The 17419-nt window shown below is 37.6% G+C and overlaps 6 protein-coding genes across 7 annotated transcripts; 4 read left to right on the forward strand and 2 right to left on the reverse strand.

The window, feature by feature from the left end:
• Window positions 1-1288: 1288 nt before the first annotated feature.
• On the forward strand, window positions 1289-2101 carry LOC147934901 (uncharacterized). The gene is made up of 3 exons (XM_087472841.1): window positions 1289-1467; window positions 1534-1730; window positions 1872-2101. The coding sequence occupies exons 1-3, from the start codon at window positions 1289-1291 to the stop codon at window positions 2099-2101; spliced, it is 606 nt and encodes a 201-aa protein (XP_087328967.1).
• Window positions 2102-4044: 1943 nt separating this feature from the next.
• On the forward strand, window positions 4045-5721 carry LOC104772752 (F-box/kelch-repeat protein At5g43190). Its single transcript, XM_010497332.2, has one exon. It carries the CDS (start codon window positions 4382-4384, stop codon window positions 5603-5605), a length of 1224 nt encoding a protein of 407 aa, XP_010495634.2. The 5' UTR covers window positions 4045-4381; the 3' UTR covers window positions 5606-5721.
• A 1128-nt stretch (window positions 5722-6849) lies between these two features.
• LOC109127601 (uncharacterized) lies at window positions 6850-7223 on the forward strand. The gene has a single exon (XM_019232559.2). It carries the CDS (start codon window positions 6901-6903, stop codon window positions 7147-7149), a length of 249 nt encoding a protein of 82 aa, XP_019088104.1. The 5' UTR covers window positions 6850-6900; the 3' UTR covers window positions 7150-7223.
• A 1425-nt stretch (window positions 7224-8648) lies between these two features.
• On the forward strand, window positions 8649-10191 carry LOC147934902 (uncharacterized). The gene is made up of 2 exons (XM_087471652.1): window positions 8649-8869; window positions 9570-10191. Exons 1-2 carry the CDS (start codon window positions 8705-8707, stop codon window positions 10122-10124), a joined length of 720 nt encoding a protein of 239 aa, XP_087327778.1. The 5' UTR covers window positions 8649-8704; the 3' UTR covers window positions 10125-10191.
• Window positions 10192-10636: 445 nt separating this feature from the next.
• LOC147934903 (transcription factor bHLH139-like) lies at window positions 10637-11956 on the reverse strand. Of its 2 annotated transcripts, none has more exons than XM_087471653.1 (4): window positions 11624-11956; window positions 11288-11509; window positions 11076-11207; window positions 10637-10937 (listed from the first exon to the last, which is right to left on the reverse strand). In XM_087471653.1, the coding sequence occupies exons 1-4, from the start codon at window positions 11846-11848 to the stop codon at window positions 10914-10916; spliced, it is 603 nt and encodes a 200-aa protein (XP_087327779.1). In that variant the 5' UTR covers window positions 11849-11956; the 3' UTR covers window positions 10637-10913. The 2 variants fall into 2 exon arrangements, with proteins under 2 accessions (XP_087327779.1, XP_087327780.1); XM_087471654.1 differs by having other exon boundaries at window positions 11288-11506; window positions 11624-11952.
• A 4537-nt stretch (window positions 11957-16493) lies between these two features.
• LOC147934904 (uncharacterized) lies at window positions 16494-17048 on the reverse strand. Its single transcript, XM_087472842.1, has one exon. The coding sequence runs from the start codon at window positions 17046-17048 to the stop codon at window positions 16494-16496; it is 555 nt and encodes a 184-aa protein (XP_087328968.1).
• Between the last annotated feature and the right edge of the window lie 371 nt (window positions 17049-17419).

The following is a 17419-nucleotide window of genomic DNA, read 5'->3' on the forward strand; positions in this document are numbered from 1 at the left end:
CGTTCCGTTGGTAAAATCTTAGATCTAAACTCTTGCTGATTTCTCCCTTTGGTCTGTTTTTTTTTAAAATTAGTTTTATCGTACCTTTTATACGTTTCTAGAGAAAGGGGGTAATTTTTTATATCATGACTAAAATAAAATCAATTTGGAAGAGAAAATGTAAACTAGAATTCATTACAATTTATAACTCTTTTATATTGTGATCTAAACAGTCATGAAGATTTCACATGTTTAGATATAATTCTTTTTTGTTTAGCAAATAGTATCATAATTTAAATTTGTCATTTTAAAAAAGTTAATTACAATGTGATAGAATTGGTCAAGTGGTATTTCTCACATTGCAATTACCTGGACTCAAAGTCCACAAAATAAATCACTTCAAAATCATCGTCCGATGTAGTCAATCATTATAACTTCTAGATTCGGTCAAGTGAAAAAGCTAAGCACTCCGGATTTGTAGACACTTGGTGTTACCCATTTATGTTTTGCGGATGACCGTATGGTTTTATCTAACAGGAAGGTAAGGTCTATTGAAGGAATTGTGGCGGTATTTGACAAGGTTGCCCAGCACTCCTGATTGAAAATAAGTATGGAAAAGTCTACAGTCTACCTAGGAGGTTTGTCCAACGCGGATCATCAAGTGATCAAGGATAGCTTTAGGTTTAAAGTTGGTCAGTTGTCAGGGCGGTACTTGGGACTTCCCTTAGTCACCAAGCTCTTCACTTCCTCTGATTATATGTCGTTAATTGAGCAGCTTAAAAAGAGAATAGGCTCCTGGACAGCCCGGTTTCTCTCCTTTGCAGGTCGTCTCAACTTGGTACACTCGATGTTATTGAGTATTTGTAGCTTTTGGCTATCTGGTTTTCGTCTGCTGAGATAGTGTATCCTTGAGATAGACAGGTTGTGTTCGGCTTTCCTCTGGTCAGGACCGGATTTAAACCCTCATAAAGTTAAGATAGATCGGGAGGACATTTCCAAGCCTAAAAGGGAAGGTGGCTTGGGGCTATAGTCATTAACAGAGATGAATGATGTGTACTGCCAACCCATCTAACCCATGTGTTGTCTAAAGTTGATATGGCAAATTGTTTCTCCTGGCGAGTCTCTGTGGGTTAGATGGGTTGGCAGTACTTTAATCAAGCGAGAGAACTTCTGGTCTATTAAACCGACTACTCTTGGTTCATGGATGTGGAGGAAACTTCTCAAATTTAGAGATCTTGTGAAGCAGTTTTGTAAAATGAAAGTGAATAATGGGCTCTGAACTTCCTTTTGGTTTGATGATTGGTCCAACATGGGTCTGTTGGTGGATGTGGCTAAAGTTGATATTTCAAATTGTTTCTCTTGGGGAGTCTCTATGGGTAGATGGGTTGACAGTACTGTAATCAAGCGAGATAACTGCTGGTCTATTAAACCGACTACTCTTGGTTCATGGATGTGGAGGAAACTTCTCAAATTTAGAGATCTTGCGAAGTAGTTTTGTAAAATAAAAGTGAATAATGGGCTCTGAACTTCCTTTTGGTTTGATGATTGGTCCAGCATGGGTCGGTTGGTGGATGTGGCTGGTGATCAAGGATTTATTGATATGGGGATCAATAGGTACATGATTGTTGCAGAGGCGTGGGGAAGACGTCATCAACGGCGGCATCGACAATGCTCTTTTAACTCAATGAAAGCAGAACTTGAGTTGAAACGAGATACCAGTAATTCCAGAGAAGATGTCGTGCTATGGAAAGGTAGAAATAGGAAGTATAAGCCACAATTTCCCACCAAGGACACTTAAAATCAGATACGCTCCATGGTTTTTGAGGTCTCCTGGCACAAGAGTATTTGGTTCACTTACTCAACTCTGAAGTTCTCTTTCTATATGTGGTTAGGGATTCGCAACAGACTCTTTACTGGGGACAGACTGCTGCAATGGAACAAAGGAGCTCAAGAGGCGTGTACTTTATGCAATAATGCCACTGAAACACGGGACCATTTATTATTTTCCTGCAGTTTGAGTGCTGAGGTCTGGAAAGCTTCGGCAATGAACATTTACAAGGCAAAATATTCTACCAACTGGCACACGATCATCTCTTCCGCTTGTAGTGATTGGGGTGATTGACTTCAGCGGTTTTTGGCTCGTTCTGTTTTGCAAACTACAGTTTACAGCTTCTAGCAAAAGCAAAATGGGCAGACGCATAGTGAGACCATGCAATCCGCCTCTTGCCTTATCCACATGATAAACAAGCATGCGGGACCAACTTCTAGCATTTGGACTTATGGACGATAGACATTATAACAATGGGTTAAAAGCTTAGTTTGGCTCTCGATTTTAAGTTTGAAATGTATTGTTTGTTTAAAACTTTTCAGAACTATTATGCAATAGTTGTAAAAACGTATTTTTCATTTGAATATAATTTAACATTACATTATAATTATATAAAAAATGTCAAAAAAGCTAAGGCACATTTTTTTTTCAACAGCTAATGCACTTTACATAGATATAATCTGTAATATAATGGAGTAGTGCTATACGCACATGTTTTGAAGCTTAAGTATGTTAATACTTTCTCACATGTTTTGAAGCTTAAGTATGTTAATACTTTCTCACATGTTTTGAAGCTTAAGTATGTTAATACTTTCTTTTAGAAGTGGATACTAGCGTCGCATTAAAAAAACGTGTACTAGTTGAAATCTGCTTCCTAATTCATACTGAGTATGCATATCAAGAAGGTGTAGAATTTTGTTAGGAGCTATTGAACAGCAAATAAGGAAAATGAAAGTTTTAAATAACCTAAAGATACAATCAAAACACCCGAAGATATTTAGACTTCCACCTCAGAGAAGTTTATAAATAAATAATTGGAAAGTGGCTTAAAACAAAGAAAACATCAACAGACAACAATTGTAAGCAATAAAACCAAACAAACCATGGTACTTTCCTACCCACTACTAGCTGAAACATGATGGTTGAAAGAGCGAAGAAAAGAGAGTTTTGCACCAATGTATTTTTTTTTTATATTATCGTTTTTTGAATTATTTTTTTGCCACATTATTTTCGAATCAGTCGGACGGTTTAAGTCATATATAATTAAATTATGTTTTAATCATGTATCTTTAATCCGATGTTCATTTAAAGTATCTTAAGAAAAAATCCTACAAAAATAACTAGAGACGATATTGCAAGATGTTATAATAAAACACACCGTTGCTATGCTCTGCATCTTCTCGAGATAACATTGTTCACACTTGGCAATTGGCATGAAAGAGTAGTCTGAGTAGACGAGGGGATCTTATCAACTGGTCCTACCTACTTATTATGCTACTACATCACCAATAGAGATAGACACTGCTTGTAAAAGATAGAAACCATATTAAATTCTAAAGTCAAAAAGTGGTCCTAAGACTAAGATTAATCTTCATAATCAACTGTTCCATTTATCAATAATGTAATTAGATGTTGGTCGTCCAACGACGTTCGGACTATCATCAATAAACGTGCATTTATGTGTAATTGTATAATTTATGATAAGAAGAAGAAGTCAAATCTATTGTCGAGGCTTAGTTTGAATGTGGCACCGTCATTGGAGTTTTCAGTTTGGTTTATTCGGTTTTAAATAATGCATGACTCAAACTTTTGTCTGATTTGATTGAATCACGTTTTGGTCTATATAAAGTATTGTGAATAAAATAAAACTAAAATAAAATAATATTTATGTTAAACATATTGATTATAAAAAGTTTTTGGTGGTTATACTTATACCGTCTAATATGCAAAGACTTTAACATTGCTACTTTGCAGTTTGGCTTGATTTGGAAATTTGGTTCAATATTTTTTTTTCCATTATAGAATTCTCTTCTGTTTAGTTTTGAAAAAAAACATACAATATATAATTAATTCATTTTAATTTAAAGTATTTACTTATAAAATAAGTACGATTTAAAATTGAAACTTAAAAATAATTGCAGCGTGACAAAAATAAAATAATTGTATTTATTTAACAGGTTTAACTCAACACTAATAATATTCTTGGTTTTGAGTTAGTTTTGATTAATTAATTTTTTCGTTTCAACAAAATATAGAGAAAATATATTACTGTTGTATTTAGTTTTAATCTGGTGTTTGACCAAAAGAAAGAATAATATTGTTTACTTTCAAATATAAAAAATAGTTTCATTTTTGTTTATATGCATTTTTAATATATTAAAAATTAAAAGAGTATCATCAGTTGGGTCCGGTTCACTTGTTCTTTTGTCCCACATCCCAAATGTGAACCGTCTAGACGCAAACGTAGAGTCTTCGTTACATATCTCTCTTCCCTTCCCTTTTGTCTCTTCTTGAAGTAAGAAAAGCAACTCAAAGCTGGTTGAAACTTCAACGTCCCTCCTACAATCTCTCACCATGTTCCGACTCAGAGCTCACGGCAAGAAACCCATTACCATCACCACCACCACAACCACCTCATCCACCGCCTCCGATTTCCTCTACTGGTCACCAGAATCATCCCCCACAGCTCTATCTTCTCCAAGAGACATGGATCCGACCATCTGGTCTAACTTACCAAATCACCTCCTCGACCACATCCTCTCTTTCCTCCCTTTCAAAACTCTCATCTCCTTAAGATCAATCTCACGCCATCTCCGATCTCTCATCCTCTCTCCATCTTTCCTCTCCGACCATTCTTCCTTCTCTCTCCCTTCTTTCCTCCTCCTCTCTCATCCTCAATCTTTCAACTCCTTCCCTCTCTTCAACCCAAATCTCATCTCCTGGTGCACGTTACCACTCCCTCGCTCCCTCTCAGTAACCTGCGCCTCTTCTCTCCTCTCTTCTTCCCACGGCCTCCTCTGTTTCTCACGTTCCACTTCCTCTGTTTCTTCTCTCTCCATCTTCAATCCCTTAACCAGATCCTCAAGATCTATCAAGTTCCCTAGCTACTCTTTCCCCTTTGAGCTTCTCTCTCTTGTTACCTCCCCTGACGGCTACAAAATCTTCACTCTTTGCCCATCTTCCTCCGCCGCTTCTTCAAGATCTGTTTGCCTCTACGACTCAAGTGATCGCACCTGGAGAAAGTTCGGCGGCGTTGATCAGGTCTTACCTCGTGGGTTTAATCAAGATGGAGTCTTTTACAATGGGTCTCTTTACTTCGCTAGATCCGAGCCTTTTCTAATCGTGAGCGTTGATTTAAACGACGGGAAATGGACAACAACAGCCACCGGACACGGTGTTTTTCCGGCGGAGGATCACATCACGTTTGCTAGATTGGTGAGTGATCCAGAGAAGAAGATACTGTACATGGTTGGAGGTATTGGGAGTAATGGGATTTGTAGGAGTATCAAGATTTGGGAATTTAAAGACGAGACAGAGAGTTGGATCGAAACTGAAACATTACCGGACATTGTTTGTAGGAAGTTCACTTCGGTGTGTTACCATAACTACGAGCATGTGTACTGTTTGTGGCATAAGGAGATGATTTGTGTTTGTTGTTACAATTGGCCTGAGATTCTGTTTTTTCATGTTGGGAGAAGGACATGGCATTGGGTTCCAAAGTGTCCTTCGCTGCCAGAGAAATGGAGCTGTGGGTTTCGTTGGTTCTCTTTTGTTCCCAGCTTGTCTGCTTCTGTTTAGTTATCTGTTATTTGTTATTGTGTTTGTGTTCAAAATCTCCATATTTTTTTGTCTTATATCAATGGTTTCGTTGGTATCTCTTTGTGAAATAAAAGATTGGTAATATTTAAAATGAAGCCATGATATTTTTGTTGTTTAATATTTCTGTTGATGTTGCAATTTTCGAGTAGTCTTTCCACTAGGGATAAAATTTGCACTATTGAAAAGAGTGGTTAAGATTACTTGGGACACTAGGGGTTGACACGTTACAAGGAGTGTCCCACGGTTCAAGCATCGCATTATGCCATTGTCACAAACTGATTCCACGTGAGCCAGTTCATCGGTCCTGTCACTTTTCCACCTGTTGTGGTTGCTAATTGCTATTTCAACCTCATCAGAGCTCGAGAACCTTGGCAAGAAGAGAGAAAGGGAGAGAAAAGCGCTTAAAGAAAGAAATTGTTAGAATGGTTGGTTGCTACAAACGAGGGAATCCATCCAACCTACACCTAACAATATAGATTAATAATCTAAAAGCATTCTACACTTCTCAACAAATATTCTACAACTCTCTTAAACATCTCACTACTATATACCGGTTGGTTTTTCAAAGTTAGATTAACATAATTGTGTTATGTGTTAGTTAATCGACCAGATTTAAAACTTATAGTAAAATGTGGTAAAGAAAAGTAGTTCTAATTCAAACAAAAATATGATAATCATTTAGTCAAAAGATTTTCAAATAGACTAAAAAATTTATAAAAAATCAATATAATGACTGTCGTGTTGTTTATGCGGGTCATTCCAACATGCGACTAAAACATGTAATCGGAGAGGCATGCATGACTCATGTAGGAAAGTACCTTTGGAGTTAGGCACACCAACTCAGTTGAGTTCGAAGATTTTGTCTCTGACCAAAGATGTGACTTTGAAGAAGGGATTCCATCATCCCTGATGAACAAAAATGGCCAGTGGGACGAAGATTGAGACTTTGGTCTTAGAGTTTGTCGACCGTTGCACAATTTTTTGGGAAAATCTCGTGACAGGTGAAAAATCTTAAATATTTTTTAAAATAATTGAGAATTTAATTTGAAACTTAATAATAGAAAATAGAAATAATTCGTTCTTTTACGTGTCATCTGATTTTGTTTTTCACTAAAAATAGCAAATGCTCCAAAATATCTAGAGAAAATATAGCAAAAACACTAAAAATAAATCTTTAAACAAAACGCAAGAAATCATACACAATTTTTTTGAGAATAGCAAATTTTCACATTGTTGCCATTCTTCTCATCTTCTAAGAGAAGGAAACTCAGGAGATGAGAAGAAAAATTTGGTGGTTGTTTTTAAACAACAATATAATACACATCAAATCTTTGATGCGACATCAACTTAAAGAAGAAGAAGCTGCGTTGATCTTCCCAGAAGATCCTCCATGGTTCAAGCCATGGATGGTTCCTGTGATGATGCTTTTCGTTCTCTTTGTTTTTTCTATTGTAGGAATCTGTCGACGTTGTCACAATTGTCGTCGAGGCGAAAATTCTCCCAGTATCCATCCTATCACCTAATTATTTAGACTTTTTTTCTTTTGATAAAATGTAAATCGTCGTTGGTGAAATATACATTTTACAGTTTCGCCGTATCAATTTCTTATCACTTTAGTCTAATGAAAGACAAACAAAAAAAATATGACAAAAACTAAGGATAATCAATGCGGAAAAATAATAGTACACGCTAGATGAAGAATAAGAAAAATAATTTTTCTTTATTTATGATTAATCTAAATGAAATTCAGAACATAATATAAGTACAACACACCACAAGACATGATGGTTGTTCTCCGGTAGTTTTCTGACGCTCAAAATAATAAAATAAATTATGTAATTAGTTTTAAAAAAAAAAATCACTGTGCGCCCTAATATGGGATCTAACATTTAAGTTCAACATTTTGTCGAACATATTTTTGTTTTTGTAACTAATTACATAAATTTATTTAATTTAGTTTCAAAATATTGGCTTTGTTTTTTTTTTGTCGTCTGGATTTATTATTGATTGCAAATTATGATAACAATTACATATAATTCTATGGGCAATTCCTTCCGACCCTATTAGATTTACTACAAACACTCTTGCTCTCCTACTCCATGCTCTTGATGGTCACTTTCTTTCTCTATGCTCACCTTCATGTGTATGTAGAATCACAGCGAACAGCGATAATTGCACATCACTGGAGATTGTCTGTAAATTTGTCTCTATTAATCTGCACAATTAATAAATCGCATTATCCAGGGTTCGAATCCCAGACTTCCTAGTGTAAAAGCATTAATGAACCCTAGGCCAACCACTGGGCCAAGGGGCTTCCACTATTGGCCTTGTTTTACTTTCAATATTTTGGCCATATTGTTTCCCTTCTTATCATTTAACATTTTCTATATAAGCTATATACAATATATAAAAATTTTAACTTCTAAATGGGGGTTTTAATTTTGGACGCCAACGCCTGTTTCACTAGGCTTCTTATTCAGGACCGGCTCTGATTCAGTCTTTCGCAGCAATTCCTCAAATATGAGCTAGAGATCCTTCGGGGCCAACCAACCAAAAGTCGAGTGCTCAAGGCAAAACTTACACATGTCAATCTTAATCTCAATATTTAATCTATATTCTTCTTCAATAAGATAGTTGCTCGATAATGCGAGCAAGTCTATAAGAAAATCTCTGAAGTCAAGCTTAAATGTTTTATATGTACATAAAATAATATAAAAATACACTTGTACAAATTTAGACATTTTATTGAATGTGTGTTGTTACATGATACCAAACTCTATTAGCTAGTGGGTAAAGTGAGTGTGTATTGTCAGATGTTAATATGTCCTACTTTATCCCATGAAACATTTAACTTTTGTTTAATAGTCCGACCAAGAATTAGTTGCGTATACGTCCAAAATAACACCGGCAAGACAATGGAGAGATGTCCACTATTTTCGTTTTGATATCTGACTATGAATCCCATTTGTCCACTAACTTTTTATCTTTATATATTGGTATATTCCTTTGCTAATGCGAATTAGAATCAGTGTAATTAGTCAAAAACTGAAAAAAAAAAAAAAAAAAAAAAGGAGAGGAATGAGAATGAAGATCGACACAGACAGCATAGTGGTGCCATTAAGTTTGTTGATAGCAGTGGGATACCATGTCTTTCTATGGAGCACCTTCAAGCACAACCCTTCTCGTACTTCCCTTGGCATTGATTCCTCCAAACGCAAAGCTTGGTTCCATGACATCAAAGAGGTTCTTCTTCTTCTTTTTTTTTTTAGATGTTTGTTCTATGTAGACTTTGTTTTGCGCTTATATGTTAAGACAAAGAAAATTATATATTTTCAAATTTGAACTAAACCAAAATATTTAGGCAACTATGATTTTTTTTACATACTTTTATCTTGTTTTTTTTTCGTTTCTTCGTAAAGTTTTCAAAAGATGATTGAAATATGTATATGTATTGCGTATTGCAAATGTGAGCACATTTAATTTCTTTACCCAAAAGAATAAAATTAGTTGTAAAACGCAAACGGAATAAATGGCGTTGGCGTTTACATGTAACACATATGACATATCTTCAGTGAAAAATCAGAAACTAATTCACTTGTTTCTTTTTCATTTGAAACAATCAAACCCCTTATGTCTTTGTCATTTTTAATAACTATTAGAATATGTATATGCAAGGGTAAACATACTACTCATTAGTTTTACGTTTGCACAATAGGTCTTAGTTTAAATCTTCAACGCAAACAAAATAATCGGCGTTGTGTTCACATTTTTTATAAAAATATTAGTTTTTACGTTGTACAAAAATAAGTCACATGTAAAGTTGTAAAACACAAAGACAAAATTCTGCTTTTACAAGTAAAATGAAATAAATCCCTAATGTCTTTGTAGATTTTTTGTTGTTAATAAATCAGTTCTTGTTTTGTTGATCATAATGAACACGCAGGGTGATGATAAGACCGGAATGTTGGCTGTACAAAGCTTGAGGAACAAAAAAATGGTGACAATTCTCACCGCTTCGATCGCCATACTTATCCTCCTTTCTCTAGCCGCGGTAACTAACAACGCGTTTAAAGCGAGTCATCTCATCACCGCGGCTGATGACATCTTCTTCGGCTCACAAAACGCTAAAATCTTCGTCCTAAAATATGCCTCTGCCTCGTTGCTTCTTGCGGCGAGCTTCTTCTTTAGCTCAATTGCCCTGAGTTATTTTATGGATGCAATTTTCCTAATCAACGCGATTGCTAAGAAGCCTGAAGGAGACTGCGACTGCGGTTTTGATATCACGGGGACAACGTCGTTTAGGGAGTATACAAGATTGGTGCTGGAGAGAGGGTTTTTAATGGCTATGGTTGGGAACAGAGTTATGTGCGTTTCTGTACCGTTGTTGCTTTGGATGTTTGGGCCGTTACCTGTGCTTGCGTCTTCATTAGGCCTTGTTTGGGTGTTGTATCAGTTTGATTTTCCGTCGAACGCTAAAATTTCTGTTTGTAAACCATAGAGATATACATTGAAAATTTGGTTGTATTGTAGTCCAGAGTGGTTTAGTAAAAATAAACTATTTGACATTTTGGGCCTAGCTCGACAAGGAATACAATTTCGGAACCTAAAGCTCAATTAGCTCGACATCTATTGGTCTGGAAACCAACCTAGAAAAGAAGATACCGAGAGATAAGATCGAATCTACAAAAAAACAAAATTCCACGAAGATAATAGAAACAAACTACATCGAAGAATCGACACCCCGGAAATATAAAAGGGGGAGCTCGTCGACACCCATAAGAACCTTAGGCATAAGTTTACTCTAGAAAAACCCTAACTTGCGAATAAAACTAGTTAGATCTCTCTTGTAATCTTTTAGCGGTTCTTGATCATATAAAAAAATCTATTTTTTTTTAATCTTTCTCTGTTTTATTAATCCAGTTTAAAACTTAGCTGTGTGAGTATTGCTTGGACATCCCTATAATTTGGTTGCATTTAATACACATATATGCCGCCATCCAGGTACATTAATTTAAAAACAAAAATTAATTTTAAATGCTGTTACTCCAAATTGACTTGAGCATATATAATAATTACAAGAAGAGTGTCAATTTCATAGAACGAAATAGGCAGAAAAATTGAACAACTCGAACAAAAATAACGATAATCATGAACATAGAGCAAAGAAAAAGGAAAAAAAACAGCAAGTAAGTTATGTTATTCAAGTGATATTGTCTTACATACGCCGAGACAAAAGACTATGATGTAGTCCCACATTCAGGCCATTGTGAGCAAGAGGTGCATACATCTATAGATCATCCGAACTCAATAGCTACATTGCAAAAACGGGAAGAAACAAAAGTGCTTGGTTAGGAGAAATATTATAAACAGAGTTAAGGAAAGAATGTTACATGGTTTCTTGAAGTACAAGAAACGACCAAGAATCAAACAAGACAAAGAGTTGTGTTACCTTGATTTGCAGCTGCAAGAACTTCACGTAATGGACGGCGTCTTCAAGCATTGTGCTTATATCGACCTTTGTCCCATTAGGAACTAGGCTCTGCAATGTCTTTAGCCTCCCGTTTATTCTTTCTCTTCGTTTCTGCAACATACATCAACATTATTATTCCACAAAACCTAACAACTCAAATCAGCAATGATTTGTTTAGTTTCTTGAATTACCCTAGCATATAGGCTCTGAGGATCGGATGCTATCCGTTTGTTGGGTTTTGCTTTGCGTGTAAGGCTTTTTGATGTATTAGCCGTTAAACCTAAAGCTTTCTCATCATCTGAACTATTGAAACTGCTTAGGCTCTGACCATCTCTCCAAGCAGTGTTAGGCTCGGTGACCAAATTATTTTCCGAGCTTAACTTTTGCTTCTTCATCGGTTTCATCTGCTCCTGCTTAATTTGTGGTAACCATTATCGTTTGCTCATTGATACCGGGAGGTACAGGTAGTGGCTTAGCATTTGACAAAAAAAAAAATTGAAAAAACAACGTTTTGAATTAAAGCTTACTTGTCTTGAGTCGACATAGAGGTTCATTTGGTAATTGGAACCATCAAGAACAGCCGGATAGTTCCTTTTCAGACTCGTACCAAATGGGAAGAACTCATCGGAAGAGAAAGCATCAATCTCACTAGGAGCATTGTAAAAACTGGTATCGTCAGATGAACATTGGTCAAAGTTGAATATCCCTAAAAGAGACTCATATTCACCATCAACCAAAGCTCCATTCTCCATAGCAATGCTTTTTTTAGGGTGCAAATTTCAATGCTCAATTTTTATCTTTTCTTTTCTTAGGCGTGCGTCTATACATTTATATATAGCCGCGTACCAGCTCATATCAGAGGCTTGAGGAAAATACACTTTTGTAAGAAATATGATAAATATTTTATGGTTGGTTACAAAATCTTAGTCACTGTGTCTTGAACAAGTCTTAAGGTTCATAACGTACCATGATCAACTACAATTAGTCAACTTGTGGGGTCGATAAAAGCCAAGTTTAGACAGAGTCAATGAAGAATGCCACTCCATTGCATGACGATCGAGTACATTATATATTTTTTATATATAGAAAGATTCATGTTTCTCAATGAATGTCAAACATTTTTATGTGAAAGATCAAAAAGAGAATAAAGAAAGAATATATGGGGCGCCCCACGATATGTACAAAAAGCGTCTTGTGACAATGAACTTGTTTTTTTAGTTTTCTACCTTTTCGGGAAATAAATAGTCCATTAATCCAAATGTAAGTTTCTTTTCCGCAATACATTGATGAATCTTACATACGTTGGGGGTTCGGACTGTGTGTCCAAATCACGATTTAGCTATACACGAATTACTTAAACTAATTTAATTGAATTCGTAAAGAGGATTGTATAGAAGAGATACTTTCTAGTTTAAACAACAAAGTTACTCGTGCCTAGAGCAAGTTTAATGGGTTAATGCTAATGTTGTCGTTGTGTAACTGTAATCAGCTTGATTCAAATTCCTACAATAATACGTATTGTTGAAAGATAATAAACATAGAGATACTGAAAAGACCAAAGGACGGCACAATATTATTTGAGATTCCGACAAGATGAGATTCATACTCGTTTGCGTGTCTTAAGATCACCCTTACATACACAAACAAATAAAATTTAATATGTCAAAGGTCATTGTTCATTATATAAACAAATAAACACAGCTCGGAAATGTTTTGTTGTGTCTAAGTTCGATCAAGGTACAATGCATTAAATCTTACGGATTAGCTGTTCATTGGTGGTTAGACTTTTTTCTTTTAACCTCCATTTGCTAGATTATAAAGTTTTATTTTCTTTCTAAACATTACAAAAATATATACTAGCTGTTGTTATTCTATTGATGATTCAGTTCCATGACATGTTGTCAAAATAACCAAGCATGCATAATCTCTTTCCAACGGTTTTCCTACTGCAACATCAAAAAACCAAAGGTTTAGAGATCATGCACACATTATTATATGTGTGTAAAGGACATGCATGACCCATATGTTTTCCAAGATTTTATGTATGTAAGTCATTGTTTCTCATGCCACCAATGCTGCTAAACCTGTTTTGGTAGCGTGAATTAAACTTGGTAGTTCCACCACCCCTACAAATAATTACACTTCATTGGGCTTGCCAAGTGGCGGTTGGATCCTAACCAGGACTCAGTAACCTTAAATGTAAACCTAGGAGAATATGTACAAATTCCAAATATACTTTATATTAAACAGTAATAGGGAGTGATTTTTTAATACAATGTGAATGAGAGGACAGCCCAAGTAAGAATGACAAATAATAAATGTTAAAGCAAATAGCATTATGAACTTTCTCTATAACATATATAGGTGTATGATGTGTACATAAAAATCAAAGTATGAAGTATGAATTTCTTTTCGGAAGAGATGACCAATATCAATTGATACAAGAACAGAGACGGTATAATTAGTTTAGAGAATATTGTGTATATTCCTGCAGGGTTATGTGGATTACATATACACTAAAACGATTCATTCTAGTTTCCTAATCAACCAAGATATGAAATTTTTTTTTTGGTAAGGGACCGGGAGAAGAATCTCCCAGTATTTATTCAAAAACTAAAAAATTACACATCAACAGAACGTGGAAACAAAGAACCAAGTTCATCCTCTTCAAAAATCTGACATAACTCCGAGGGAATAACAACCAAGGAGTGAAAACCTAAAGGTAACGAAAAATCATAGTTAGCCGATTAGCCTCCCTGTAAATGTGAGTAATCCAGACTGGCCAGTCCTTAGCAAGAAAGCCATGGCACATGCGTACCAGGAAAAACAGGGGGTGTAAATCACTAATCCCTGTGTTAAGAAAACCCACCGCTAGCTTCGAGTCCACCTCCAACTCAAGACAAGTGTCACCCTTCTCCCAAGCAGCACACAGCCCATAATAAACTCCCCAAAGTTCTGCTAGACTTGCCGAACACCGCCCTATGTTTAAAGCGAACCCCCCACACCGCTGGCCCGCACTGTCCCGTAACACTCCTCCGGCTGTCGCAGGACCTGAATTACCATGTGAGGCACCATCAGTGTTCATTTTCATCCAGCCAACACTCGGTTTCTGCCACCCAATCAACTGCTCAACCCGAGGCGGTTTCTTAGTCAAAGATTCCTTTTGAAGATTCGCAAGTGTCACCTCCTTAGCCAAATCTTTTGAGAAAACGCACTCGATCCATATCCCATTCTCCCCAAACACGTTCCCACACCTCTATTTCCAGCCCCACCATACGGCCATAGAGAACAGGGTGGACCATGGAACTCCATCAACCGACCGTCCATCTGACAAATTCATATCAACCCATTCCAACAGAGCACTATCAAAGAATACCTGATGCCTCTATGTCGGAAGTAGTGTCTCCCACACTCCATGCATAGCCGGACAATCTCGTAAAATATGAATAATTGTCTCAACGGTTCATATTTCCGACGCAGAGGGAGAGACTACAAGTACTAGAGAGAGTAAGAGTGTTCTTATGGTTAGTTGGTAATCGAGCAATTATGACTAATGTGGAACGACATCGAAGGCACTTGTGTAAAATATGGAGTGTGGGAGGTGGCACCAGTTCGACTTTACCGTTAACCAATGACTAGCAATTGTATCTCCAATCTTATATTTACTCCGCAACACATGCGCCCACAAACTCTCCCTATCATGAAGGAGTCTCCAACCCACTTTAGCAATCAGTGCCATATCCATCTGTTTTGCAGTTCTAAGTCCTGCACCACCTTCCCTCTTAGGCAAACAGACTCTCTCCCAAGATAGAAGATGTAATTTCCTTTTCCCTGCTGTGCTCCCCCATAGGAATGATTGATGTTTTATCCAGAGAGGACAATATCGATTGAGGGAGCATCATTGTGCTCATGGAATGAACCGGAATAGAAGATAGCACCGCTTTAGTAAGTGTCAGGCGCCCAGCCAAACTCTGAGAGTGGCTCTTCCAACCTGCCAAACGCGAGGACACTCTCTCCAAAATAGCACTAAATGTCTCCTTATTCATCCTTTTATGAAGGACCGGCATCCCCATGTACTTACCTAAGTCCTTGTTAACTTTAATACCACTCGCTTCACTGATGAGCCCTAGATCACTCGAGACATTGTTGGAGAAAAATATTTTAGATTTATCAAGAATGACCTTCTGCCCCGAGGCACCACAAAACTGTTCCAACACACTCCTGAGAACCCTTATTTGTGAGACTGAAGCTTCCGCAAATAGAATCAAGTCATCTGCAAAACAAATGTGGGAAAGCTTAGGACCTCCTTGAGATAACCAAATCGTCTTCCACCTTCCACCTATCACGGCCCTATCAATGAGATGACACAAACTTTCCATACAAAGAACAAACAGAAAGGGCGATAACAGGTCACCCTGTCTGAGGCCTCTCAACGGCTTAAAGGCCTCTGTCTTTTCTCCATTCCACAACAGAGTGAAGGACCAGCAATGCACTGCATTATCCATTGGACCCAAACCGCTGAAAGTCCTGCCAATCGAAGTGTATCCTCAAGGAAATCCCATCGGATCCTGTCATAAGCTTTTTCCAGGTCTAACTTCAAGAGCATCCACCCTTTACGACCCTTTTTCGGCCTCATAAAGTGTACTGCTTCCTGCATTACCACAATATTGTCAGTTTCCAGTCTCCCAGGAATAAAACTGGACTGTGCAGGTCCCACCAGCTTCGTCATGACCCGCTTCAGTCTTTCTACCATGGTCTTCGTAATAATTTGGAACAGCACATTGCACAAACTAATCGGTCTAAACTGGGTGATGCTCTCAGGTTTAGCCACCTTAGCAATAAGCACCAACAAAGCGTCATTAGTATCCGACGGAAGTATCCCTGTAGCAAAAAAGTCCAGAGCGAACTTCACCACTAACTCACCAACCACCTCCCAACTCTGTTTGTAGAAAACCGGTTGATATCCGTTTGGTCCTGGAGCCTTAAAATTCCCCATTCCCTGGATAGCATGTTCAATCTCCGAAGCAACAAAAGACTTCTCCAGGACCAGCTTATCCATACCTGACAACTGCATGAAACCTACACTCGGTAACTTCTCAACTACCTCCTCCACATCTTGCAGAGAGTACAGACGCTGGTAATACTCTACAACCAGTTTTTCTAACTCATGCGTATTAGTAATCCAGTTCCCCTTATTATTTTTCAACATCTCAATCTGGTTTCTCCACCTCCGAATAATCGTGGACATATGGAAGAAAGTAGTATTTCTCTCCCCGCAAGTAATTTATCTCTCCCTAGATTTCTGGAACCACAACAACTCCTCCTGTTCTAGAATCAGGTCAAACTCCTTAATCAAGCTCTCTTCTCGGCTCAGCAACTCATCAGTTGGAACAAGCTCTAGTAGGGTTTGGACACTGTCTCCTTCAGCAGTATCTCCTTACGTTTCTGAACCACACTAAACATCTCCCTGTTCCATTTGGACAGTGTTGATTGAAGCTGTTTCAGAGCATCAGGAGTGCTCAAATCCCTTCTCCAAGAAACCGACAGCAGCTCCTTGAATCCCTCATGCTTCATCCATGCCGCCTCAAAACGAAAGGGTCTCCTTCGAACATCCATTGATATCTCGGGAGATAACTGCACATATAGGGGAACGTGATCCGAGGATAAGAACGGCAAATGTGCCACCTTAGCCTCCTGCCACAACAAACGAGCCTCGGGACAACAAAGAACCCTATCAAGGCGCTTTGCCACTAGAGAACTCTCAATGCGCCCTCTCCTCCAAGTAAATTGCTTACCTTGGAAGCCCATATCAATCAACGATGACTCATTAATCCAGTTTCCAAACGCCACATAATCCGGCGAAAGTCTACCATTTCCTTTGGAGCGTTCATCAACCCTCACGATCATGTTAAAATCCCCTCCCACGATTAAAGGCCCTACCACACTTCGCATAATCTCTCAAAGCTGATCCCCCAAACCGCTACATCTGCTCACCGTCGGAGCTGCGTAGACGACAATCAGATTCAATATCATCTCCCCATTAACAAACTTCGCATATATGAATTGGTCCGAAGACTCCACCACCTCCATCTCGCCAATCCCAGACCGCCAAAGTAACCATAGACCCCCACTCTGACCTGTTGCATCGACCCAAATATAAGAATCAAAAGAGGGTGACGAAAATAGAGTTCAACTCACCTTGGGAAAGACACCTTGGGAAGAGAAACATGCACCAAGGTTTGAATCTTCATTCAACTTACTATCTTTATTATCTTTTAGTTTCAAGAACAATTAAGACTTGGCTTTGTTACCAAGTTTTTTAT

The sequence above is a fragment of the Camelina sativa genome, chromosome 11, assembly GCF_030686135.1.
Source record: "Camelina sativa cultivar CO46 ecotype springtype chromosome 11, ASM3068613v1".
NCBI lineage: Eukaryota > Viridiplantae > Streptophyta > Magnoliopsida > Brassicales > Brassicaceae > Camelina > Camelina sativa.